This window comes from Triturus cristatus, chromosome 10 (assembly GCF_964204655.1).
Source record: "Triturus cristatus chromosome 10, aTriCri1.1, whole genome shotgun sequence".
Lineage (NCBI taxonomy): Eukaryota > Metazoa > Chordata > Amphibia > Caudata > Salamandridae > Triturus > Triturus cristatus.
Window position 1 is genome coordinate 880,290,527 of NC_140593.1, and position 12,050 is coordinate 880,302,576.

Genomic DNA, 12,050 nt, shown 5'->3' on the forward strand with positions numbered 1-12,050 from the left:
TTCAGGATATGAGGTCAACTCTGCCAAAACTGAAATCATGGCATGGAACAGCGACCTCTCTGGATTCAATGAGCAAATGAGCAACAACTTGAGGTATCTAGGTATTAGAATTATTAAAGATATAAATAAGATCGCTACTATTAATTTTTCTATTGTTGCTAAAGAATGCCGGAAGTTAATGGGATCTTGAGTTCATCTCCACCTAACAGTTTTGGGCCGTGCTAACTTAGTAAAGATGTCCATATTGCCTAAATTGACCTACATCTTTAACACCATTCCACTATATTTTGAGGCATCGCTCATTAGTAAGATGCAGAGCGATATTTCTTCATTCATCTGGAAATATAAAAATGTGAGGTTAGCATGGAAAAAACTCAGACGGCGAAGGGAGAAAGGTGGACTAGCTGGTCCGGACCTCCAGATCTATGCTTGGGCCTTCCAGATGACACACGCTCGAATGTTGCTAAAAATTCCATCTGTACATGGAATAGGGAATATGTTTTCAGCCCTATTACAGTGCGAAGGAGTTGGGCAGTCAGGTTTTCTATTTAAGTTTGGGGACCCCAAGTTTTTTAAAAAAAATCAAGCTGAAGGTGCTCCATGGCTTAGCCAAAACCTGGTTTAACCTTAGGGCTGTTATCAAACTAGGGTACTTTTCAAATAGATCTCCAATATGGAACCTTCCATCCCCCCCCCGGCTGGGCTAATGACGTCTTGGTAATTCCACTGAAGGATGCCGGTATTCGATCATGGTGTGATCTGTTTTTGGAAGGCTCAGTGTTTCCCTGGGAGTATCTGGTAAACAAGGTCGGCCCAAACCTTTCTAGATTAAAGTACATACAAATCTCAAGTTGGGCCCAGTCATATCCATCCAGTGCCCCTCGGAGTTTCAACATGCCCCTAGGAGGAAATAGCCTACTTGTGTCAACGTTGTTGGACAGAGTACCTCAATCCAAAGAAGTTTCCCTTTGGTATAATTTAATTTTGGACGAGATAGATGGGGAATTTCTTCTTCCTGATCATCTGTGGGGCACCCTATTGCCTAATGAAAATTTGAATGAACTCTGGCGTATGTCTTGTAACACCTTGTGGGACCTGGTTAAGCCTGCTTGGCTCCGCAGAAATCATCTTTTCACCATCCACAGGGCATATTATTCTCCTCAGAGGCTCTCTAAATTTACTCCGGGAATTCCGGTGGCATGCCCCCGTTGTGGTTTAGCTGAGGCTTCTGATGCCCACATGTTTTTTGAGTGCACCCATTTGTCACCTTTTTGGGATTCCATCAGCACTAAACTCTCTTTGGCCGTGGGTTTCACTGTTATTGTGGACTTGCGATTAGTAATATTTGGGACTGTGGATCAGAAGCGAAGTCCAGCAAAAGATCTTGTGTTTTATTCCATCCTGCTGGCTCGTAGGAAAATATGTAAGCGCTGGAAAGAGACAATCCCACCTTCTCTATACGATTGGCAGTCGGCAATGCTACAAATCTCGAAAATAGACCTGCTTAGGTCCGGCAATTTCAGTAAAAGAGCTTTCTGGCACCTACTTGATTGGTCTCAGTAACAGCCTGGGTTTTTTTTTTTTTTTTTCCCCAGGTCCGATGATTATGAAGCCATGGTACATTTCCCTGCTAATGCCGCATGGCATCGATGCCAACTCTCACGCGGATTTTAGCTTTGGTGGAAGCGGTTTCTGGTTGACGTGTGTTGGGTCCATTACAAGATGTTAAGGCTGGCTGGACACAAGACATAGCTGTGGGGTCATGGTTAGCATCTATTTACCTTAAGACCTCTTCCAACTATCTGTTGAGTAAGCTTGTCATTGTCTTATATGCCATTCTTTTTGTTTTGGCCTACGCAAATTTCAGCCTTGGTGAAGATGAGGACAAAAAAAAAAAAAAAATCCTGTTAAATCCTGTGCACCTTCATATCCAAGCAGTAGTGCTTAGCAAAGGTGTGCAAGGACGTCCATGTTGCAGCTTTCTGCAATCAGAACACCTCAAGCAAGAGCAGAAGTTGTTGATTTAGCCCTAGTGAAATAGGCATAGATCCCTCAGGAGGCTCCATTTTGGCTATGGCATAGTAGGTCTTAATGCCAAGGATGATTCAGCGAGATAGAGTTGTCTCCCGAACTGCCTTACCCTTTTTGGCACTACAATAGCCAATGCAGAGCTGGTAGTGTGACCACTATTCCTTGGTGCGGTCTAGATAGTAGTTCACCCTCTGTCTAGAATCCAACTGATGCAACCACTCCTCCTCTTTAGTGGGATGAGGTGGAGGGTAGAACGTTGGTAGAATGATGGATTGGGCAAGGAGTGATCACCTTAGGGAGGAAAGCAGCCTGGGTTTGCAACACAAACTTGTCTGGAAGGAAGATAGTGACAGGAGGATGACAGCCAAGGGTTTGTAACTCACTGATCCTACTTGCACAAGAACACAGTTTTGAGGGTCAACATGTGAAGAGTACAGCAGTGAAGAAGCTCAAAAGGAGTCCCAATCAAAAGGTAAGACCAAAATTCAAGTCCCATTATGGAACAACAAAGAGAGTGGGAGGAAAAAGATTTGTCAGGCCTTTAAGAAAGCGCATGACAATAGGGGACTGTGGAAGATGCCCATGGCAGAAGATGTCATTCATCACCAGCAAGATAATGCTGGCTCAGGCTGTCAGCTCTGACATTCAGAGACCAGGCTAGGATCTGGCTAACTGCCAATTACCTAATTGGCAGTTAGCCCGTTCCCTTGATGGTGTATTGCAGACCACAATCTCAACACTTCCAGGTAAAGGTGGTGAGACCATAATCCCCCTGGCTGTTCACATACCACATCGCGGTCATGTTGCATGGCAAGATCAGGACAGACCGACCCACAATGGAGGAGAGGAAGGCCTTTAGCACCAGCCAAATTGCCTACAGTTCTAGCAAGTTGATGTGAAAGGCTCGCTCTTGCAGAGAACAGAAGCCCCTGATCTCCAGATGGGCTCCCCACCCTAAGGAGGAGCTGTCCTTCACTACCGTAGTCACAGTCGGAGTGTGTGTGAAGGTAACTCTTAAAGACACCAAGGGCCATATGTAGGTAAATTACATTTACCGATTCTTAAATACCGAATTTTACCGATTCGGTATTTATGAATCGGTAAATGTAATGTAGGTAGAAAAATACCGAATCGGTAAGTGTCGGTATTTTAGAATCGGTATTTACCGATTCGGTAATGGCAACTGGCTTCCCATTCATTCCTATGGGCCTGGAGGCCCATAGGAATGAATGGGAAGCCAGTTGCCATTACCGAATCGGTAAATACCGATTCGGTAATGGGGGAGGCATCATCATGGGTGGCAGGGTGTCACATTGAAACCCTGTTGCACCCCTGATTCGTGCATGTGTGCACATGTGGCACACCTACATGCCCTAAGGGCATGTATGTCTGCCACACTGCACACTGCAAAGTGCACAAAAATGCTTTTTTACACCTATTCGTCATTTACCACCAACTTTTAGTTGGTGGTAAATAACGAATCCCCACACCCACGACACACTCCCCCTACATCTCATTTCATGATTCGGTATTTACCGAATCGGTAAAATTACCGATTCGGTAATTTTACCGATTCGGTAAATTACCGAATCATGAAATGATCCCCCTACATAGCAAAAGCCTAAATACCGGTCGGTAACGGTATATTTACCGAAAATCGTCCGTTACCGACCGGTATTAGGCTTCCTACATATGGCCCCAAAAGTATAATAATCTATGAATGAGACAAAAAGCAATAAAAAGTCAATTTCTCTAATATCAAGCAAATGAAGTTAAAAGAAGTGGAAAACACTAGGCAGTCCACTGTCACTGATCTGTTGAAAAAACTTGCGTTGGTTGAAAGGCTTTTTCCTGCAGATTCGGACAAGCATCCTTAGTCCAGATTGATACTTCTTTGTCATGCACTCTTTGTTGTATCAAAAACATTGTACTCAAAATATAATAGGGGAGAGAAAGAAGCAGAGATTCATTCAGCTTTCAAAGTTAATAAAACTATAATCAAGGAGGGGAGAATGCATCACTTTTGTCAATGTGCCAGAGTCTCAGGAAAGTTGTATTGCTGTGTATGTTTTATCTCCGCTCGTGTGGTTTGGTGGATAGTGTCATCATCGGATCTGAAACTTGAGTTTTCTGTTCTCCAAGGGACCTACTGTCCTCCCCAGGAAGAAGACTGTTGCAAGCATTAAGTAAGATAATGTTAACCTCTCACTACTGTCGAGATCTATACAGTTTCTTTGACCAGGAGAGGGATAAGGTTAAAAAAGACGGTAGTGTTAAAGTGGATGAGTTATTGGCCCACAACACCTTGTGGGTTTGTCAACATGTTTCGGCTGGGGAGGGCACTTATAGATCTGGTGGCCTTCATCAGGACCGGCATGGGAGAGGGCCAGAGTTTAGACACTCTTTGTGCAGTGTAAGTAAGTTGACTCACTGCTCTTCGGCAGTGATCACATTTGCTTGAGCTTGATTAATTTTTTAGGAGCAGACTTTGTTCACTATGTTTTCTGTTTTCCCTACAGTAATGGGCCAAATATTTTCAAATAAAATATCAATATACTGTTTCCCTATTTAAGCCAACGTGTGACATAGTGCATGCATTATGAGCTAAAACAGTGCTGGGTGAATGGACAATCACAAATAATATTAAAAACACAGAAATACTGGAAGGAAAGTTGATAAAAAAGATTCTGGTCCTTGGAGACAAGATGCTAGGTGTAGGAAGCTGGCTCTGTGTATATACTATACCAAAGTGAGGTATAGTATACAGAGTCCAGTGGAACCCCAAAGATAGAGAATAAGGTTCTATCAAACTTTACCACACTACCACAAATAGGCAGAGGTAGAGCAGTAAGGCAGTATCAAAGGACAGTGTTAAGCATTTGTTGTACACACTCAGTCAGCAAATGAATTCACACACTCAAAGACTGAACTTCAGACCAATTATTTTTGTATAAAAATATTATTTTAGTTATTTTATTTTCTAGACCCAAGCAAGCCTGGCACAGGTAAGAGATACATACTTTACAGTAGTAATGCAATTGAAATACAGTTTGAATGATATTTGTATATGGACTTTGGTTTGATTTACAATATGGATGCAGAGAAATGCAATACTTAGTAAATGCAGTACATAGACTTGAATAGGCTTTTTAGTAGAATAGCAGGTAAGTAACTTTTGAGATTACTAGGCTTACACAGAATAGTATACCCAGATACTACTCTGGGACATTTCCTGGAAACAGGTAAGTAAAATTGTTTTTGTTAGATTATGCCATTTTAAAGAATTTCTTTAGTTTCTCAAACTCCACACTTAAAAATGTTTCACAGAAAAACAGTCAATGTTATCCTAGGGAGGAAAGTAGTGTTATCGTTGTGAGGTAAGTATTTGGTAGTGGGAGTTGAAGTTTTGGGGGTAGACTCAGGGGTCCCCCAGGGTCAAGGATGCACTCTAGTTACACCCTCAGTGGCACTAGGCGGCCGGGTGCAGAGTGCTGAGGCCCAAGGTTATCCAATGGGGGATAGGGGGCCTCCGGTTGGTGGCTGCTGTCTAGAAGGCCACTTGGCTGTGGGAGCAAAGCTCCTGGACTTTAGCTCAGGGTGAATGGGGAAACAAAGTAGGACCAAAGGTGCACCCTCAGCGGCACTAGGGCGGCTGGGTGCAGAGTGCTGTTTCGACGTCGGATGCCCTGTTGTTTTCAATGGAGAACCTCCGGTTTGGAAAGACACTGCAGGCTTGGGGACGAAGGTCTTCTGGGTGCGACCACCACTTCGAGAGGGAAGTTAGGGTTGGTTAGGCACTGTCAGTTTGGGCACACAAGGCCGTGGAGCATCGGGTGCAGGGGTGACTTTTGGGGTTGGATCTTCTTACCAGCTCCTGGTCGCAGTTAGGAGGGACTTCTGGATTTAGGCTGCAGGCGTCGGCTGGAGGCTTGAGGTAGGTTAGAGGTCGCTGGGGTGACCTCCTCATGGTGTTTGCATCCACCATCCACGGCCCGAGCTCGAGTGGGCAGAGTGGGGCGGCTTCGCGGTGTCCGTCCAGAGCCAGAGGTTGCAGGTGAACAAATCCAGTGTTCATGGGAGACAAAGTCTTTTTAGTTGAAGGCAGGAAGGTCCTACAGGGATTTCGAGGTTGCTGGCTGCAGGACACACTGGGATTTTGCAGGAGCAGGTTCGAGGGGGAGACAGGCCGGTAGGGCTGGGGCCAAGTCAGTGGGCGTCTTCCTCTTGTTAGCTGCTGCATGGCTGTTCGGTCCTTCTTCTTGTTGCAAGTTCTTGTCTGAGGAAGCAAGGTTCAGGGGTGCCCCTAAATACTAGATTTAGGGGTGTTACAGGTAGGTAAAAGGCAGGGACCAATGGGTCCCTTCCCTGGGGTGGGTACACCCCTTATTATGCCACCCTCCAGTGGTAGGGGGCATGAGCCTGTCCCTGGTTGGCTGAGTCCCCCCATCTTCAAGATGGTGTGGACTGAGAGTTGTGCTTCACCTCGCCTCCCACACTTGCGGGGTGGAGTTGGCAGAGGTGGGCACACCTCTCTTCCTCATTTGTTATTCCCGCCAGTTCTCCCGCCCAAAGTGGGGGTCAGAACCAGTGGGGACCAACTGCTGAGAGCAGCAAGTGGCCTGGGGAAGCTCACAAAGGCGGCAAGCCTTTGAAGCTTCCCCTTTGTGAACCCTGCCCATCCTGGGAGAGGAGGCTTGGCACCTCGTCCCAGGATGTGCATTGTTTCAGGCCCCAGAGAGCAGCAGGCTTTCGTCCCACGGGTCCAGAAACATTTCTGGTGGTGGCAGCTGAAAGCAGCCACTCAGCCTGGACACTAGTGGTAGGTTAGTTTTCAGGGGGTATATCTAAGATGCCATCTGTGTGCATTTTTCATTAAATCCCACACTGATGCCAGTGTGGGTTTAATGTGCTGAGACGTTTGATACTAAACTTCTCAGTTTTCAGTGTAGCCATTATGGTGCTGCGAAGTTCGTAATGACAAACTCCCAGCACCATATACTCTTAATGGCAGACATTGTAAGTGCAGTGCTAAGAATGGACTTAGACACTGTAGGGGTACAGGGCTCATGCACCTGTACCCTCACTACTGGTATAATGCACCCAGCTAGAGGGGTGACTGATCTATGCCAGGGCAGTGGGTTGTAGGCATGGCATACAGGGATGTGTGCCATGTCAGCTCTTCACTTTGTTCTGCAGCACGACACGCAGCCTGCAAAGGCAGTGTGTGAGTGTCAGGGTACAGGACCTCTAAGGGTGGCACAATAAGTGCTGCAGCACTTAGAGGAATTCTCTGGTCACAGTGCCCTGGGTGCCTGTGGTACAATTTACCAGGGACTGACCTGTGGCCAGAGATGCCAATTGGGTTTAGGCTTCAATGCAGTTTTAGGGAAAGAACATAGGCCCTGTGTAGCTGATTAGCAGGAGCCCAGGGCACACCCAGTCAAAGCACATCAGCAATTCAGCAAAAAGTGGGGGCAACCATGCAGAAAGAGGGCACTTTCTCACACTAATGTATAACACATATATAAGAAGAATTTAAGTTTTACCATAGTTATACGGTATGATGATGGAAATGCCTGCTGTGGTGTTGTGAGGTTGTAGGTTCCTCATAAAAGTCCAAATAGCTGCATATGTGCCTTTAATGAACGATGATCAAGAAGACAGCTATTCCGTTTATTACTAACGTGAACTATTGGCAGAAGAAACTAGGGATTGAGAGTGCTCTTTAAATAAAGTGGTGGTAGGTGAAAAAGTATTCACTTTAGTGGACCGTTCAAGCTAGTCCAAGTGTTGCTACCAGACGTAATCGAGACAATTTTCAACAGAATCATTAATGGGCATTGGGTCTCATTGTAAAAGTAAAGTGAACAGGCAGTGTTCGCCTACCGGTAATGTCCTATTGGTAATGGCGCTCTGTGAGGAATGAGAGCTAACAGTTATTCATGCAGATTAGATAGCGTTAGGCGTAATGGTACAACAAGTGACAAAAAGGCTTGGTTCTGATGCAGGCAACTAGGGATCTTAGTACTGGGCATAATGTATTTGAACACACAACAAATGTTACATTTAAATAGAGGTGTAATGTCCCATAAGAAATGTAGGAAGAAATAGACAATATGTGAAGTCTATAACGATATAACTTTCCTGAGACTCTGGCACATTGTCAAAAGTGATTCATTCTTTCCTCCTTGATTATGGTATTAAAAACATTGTAGCCATTGATCATTTACATAGTTATGGGCAGTCATTTTTTCACTGAATGTACACACTTGATTAGTCAGTTTATGTCAGAATGCATTGTATTCCTATTCAATATAATGTCAGTGGTTCTTATGTGTGCATTTAAAAACACAAAATGTATGCATCTCTACTAATATTACCCAGGTTCCCATGAATACAGAGATGCCTCTTATTTGTGTAAGTCATTCAGAACAGAAGTAAAGTGAATTTACAATTATTTTATTGTATTAAGTTTGGGCAAACCTTTCCATTGATCCAGGTCTTAAATATCTCTTAAATTCAGCCACAACTTTGAAGTAGAGACGAAGGATTTGCCTAGGTTAACTGGTATAAGAAAGGTGACACTATTTCAATTTTGCCTGTGAGGGTGCGCAAGGGCAAAAAGGATCCCAGCTCCAATCCAATCCAATCAGATCTCTCTATCAATTCAAACGTGGGGATAAAAGACAGCTGTAGACGAGGGGGCTGGATTTCCCAGGGACATTAGTCTGGCTCCACCTGTGTAGAGATGGGTTCCTTTTATATAGTGTTATGTTGACAACTTTCTGCCAGTAGCAAGCTTCAAAGAAACTCATTCAATGAAATAAGCCATTGAAAGGAAAACCCAATTATGCTAGTGTTTTCCTTTTGATATGGCAACCGTATTTCAAGACAGCAGTAAATTACTGGGTCCTACTCAGCTGTATACATTAGCTCCGACTCTGCAGGTCCTAGGACAGGAGACGGTTTTTGGCTCTCACTAGTTTGATGAATTACATCTTAGCAGCATAAATATCTGCTTGGAACTCCACCCAGATCACACACCTGACTTTAATTAATTGATGGGTTAATACAAGATATATACAAATCATCCAACTCTGTGGCTCTGGTTGTAAAGCAAAGATAGATATGTGAGGTTTGCAAAATTCATGAATCGATCCAATGGGTGGTATTGTAACTACAACAGGATCCCTCACGACTGCTTGAAAAAAGATGATCAAAGAGAAATACCTGTGTAAGACCCGATGCTTTCAGCAGCTCCTGTGGAGACCGGCTCCCAAAATAAAACTGATTCTGTGGCTGAAGACCAAGGATCCTGGAGTAGACTTTGTTTCTAACCTTTAAAGATACCAAAGAGAAACAATATTAACACTTGATGCCTGATATTATTATAACCCTGTTTTTATATATCACTTCCAACCAGACACCTGCAGTTTCCAAGATGTTTAAAGAACATTTGCAACTATTACTCATTGATTTTTACCCCTGGCAGGACAGAAGCCTGAACCAGCCTTGCCAGAATTCCTACTTGTGATCTGCAGATCGCCGCCTGTCTCAGTGGTGAACTCCAACTAACTGAGGTATCCTGCCAGCTTGGTGGGCTCCATCTTGATGTTGAAAATGTGGGGTATAATCCCAAGGAAACACTTCACTTTTAAAGACTCCTGGATTAAATGTCAACATCCTGATCCTGCTGGACAACTTGACAACAGCACAAAAGTAATGGCTACAACATCCAGATGCAACCTGTAAAATAGATATTTTTTTTAAAAAAAATGTAACCATGCCTGACATTTACTACGTACATTGGTGCATTATGAGATTAATTGCTGTGGTTTCAAAGGTAATTTTCCAAATTTGACTCTCTGGGTTTTTGGTCAATCCCTATCCATTTGTTTGCCTGATTTCTAGTTGGTGATTTTTTAAACTACCTGAAATAGATGAATAACCACAGAAACATATCCAATCTCTGGGGATCTATATTATCTAGCAGGTCAGAAGATTTAAGGCTTGGACATCTGACTGCTTTGTCTGATAGCCTCTTGCAGCTTATCCCACACTTAGCTGCTCTTTCCTGGCTTATACCTGCCTGAATCTGTGTCCATTCTGTGACCTTGGGTGTACTACTGTTTAGGAAGAATATTAAGGTTCTCTTTCTTGCTCTGATTCAGAGGTCTTTCTTTGGAAAAGACACCGGCTTAATTTATCAATATTATTAAGGTCTAAGACAGATACATAAAGCATTAATAATGACCCATTCATTTTAGGATAATTGAACTAGTGCAATTAGAGAAAAACTACTGTGTTGGTCATAGAGAAGTGGGGTACTGAACAGGAAGTGACTACACTTCACATTTTCGAACACTTCCAACAGTGCATCCACTGCTGTGCATCAAGTCTCAATCCATAATACTTTGAGATTGAAACTTTTTTAAGCATACCAATGTTGCCTAGCACAGTTAGACTGAATGATGACTACAGGTTGTCTGTCATTTCTCTGACAGACTAAGCATTAAAAAGAGTAAAAGCAAACGACATTAGTTTTATATGTATGTCTTCCATTGGTACATTCCCAAATGCAAAGTCTCCCATAAAATGATGCTGAAGTACAGACACTGCTTAACTTTCTGTGCATTTGTTTCAAGATGTCGGGCTGCTGTTGGATGAATAGGAATGTACTGATCTAACAAAGTCAAATTTGTTTCTTTCATTGGTTGCAGTCTTTCCATTTTTGTTCTGTTGCAGTTTATTCCTTTGCAGTTGATATTGGCGACCATAATATTTTTATCTACAGATGGAGCTAATGTTTTTCTTAACACTGATGCACGCATTTCATTAAACACTCTTTGACAGTGAATCGATCTGGAATTATAGTCACTTGTTTGCTTTTGTTCATTATTTCCTCTCTGATTATGTTACTCTTTTACTGATTCATCTTCAGTCTCACTCCCTCTTGTCACCCGTCTCCCTTTCTCCCCATTTGCTTTTGTCGTCTAAGTTTCTACTTGGGAACCCTGTTTCCCCATTTTACCCATTATACTGCTTCCTCTCCCCTTTTTTTCTCTCTATTGTTAACGTTTACGGATGTTCATGTTCTCTTTCCTGTCTTCCTTCTTTTTCTTAACTTTATTCTTCTTATTCCATATTTGCTGCTGAACCTTGAGCTTCCCCAACACCACCTGCACTCCATCTGCTGTTTATTCTTTTACTCTTTCATAAAAAGTTTCTCTCTCTCTATCTGCCATCCTTTGCTCTCTTGCTCATTCTATCAAGCACAATCCCACTATTCTTCTATATCTCGTGTTTATCTCCTCTCTTAGCCTTTCTTCTACTTTTCATCAGGTATTTCTCTCCCAGAGGCTACCAGTTCTCATGAGCCTTCCTCTTCCATCTCATATTTAATATCAGTATCGCTGAAGAATCCTCCTACCAAGTTTGGAACAGAGTAAGCAAATGCTCCAAATCAGCGTCTGCGACTCAGTCCACTTACTTCTTTGTACACAGGATACTCTGGGTTTGTGGGACACCAAAGGAAGCTTTCTAGAAAGAGATCCTTGTTGGCAATGTCAAGAAGGGGACACATGATCTTTTGTCATGAACTTTAAAAATACTGGAATAGGATTTCATCAACTATGATATATGTTTCTACCTTGAACTAATAGTGACAGAGGCAGTGCTTTCACTGTTCTAACACTAGATAATTCTTTACAAAAAGATCAGACAAATCCTTTAGACTTGCTACATGAAGTGGCCCTTCAAAAAAGACCTTCTTGTTGTAAAATGTAATAGGCTCTCTCAGTAGCACAATGGTGGAACTCTGGACCAGGCTGTCACAGAAGACAACCCTGAGCTCTCATCCCTTTCCTACATACATTCCCGTCACCAAATACCTGAACAAGAAAGACCATGAAACAACTTTAACTCACAAAAACTTGAACTTTCCTATTGAATTATTATTCGCTATGGAACTCAATATAATCTATTCTAGAGTTTAGGGAGTAGAGGAAGTGATATAATGA

At 43.1% G+C, this 12,050-nt stretch overlaps 1 protein-coding gene across 6 annotated transcripts in view; it reads right to left on the reverse strand.

Annotated features, from left to right (window-relative positions):
* Window positions 1–12,050, reverse strand: part of NBEAL2 (neurobeachin like 2) — a 737,578-nt gene that overhangs the window by 98,473 nt on the left and 627,055 nt on the right. For all 6 annotated transcript variants that reach the window (XM_085628557.1, XM_085628556.1, XM_085628554.1 and 3 more), the window contains one exon: window positions 9,262–9,369. In XM_085628557.1, coding sequence (XP_085484683.1) covers window positions 9,262–9,369 — 108 coding nt within the window. The remainder of the gene's footprint in view (window positions 1–9,261; window positions 9,370–12,050) is intronic.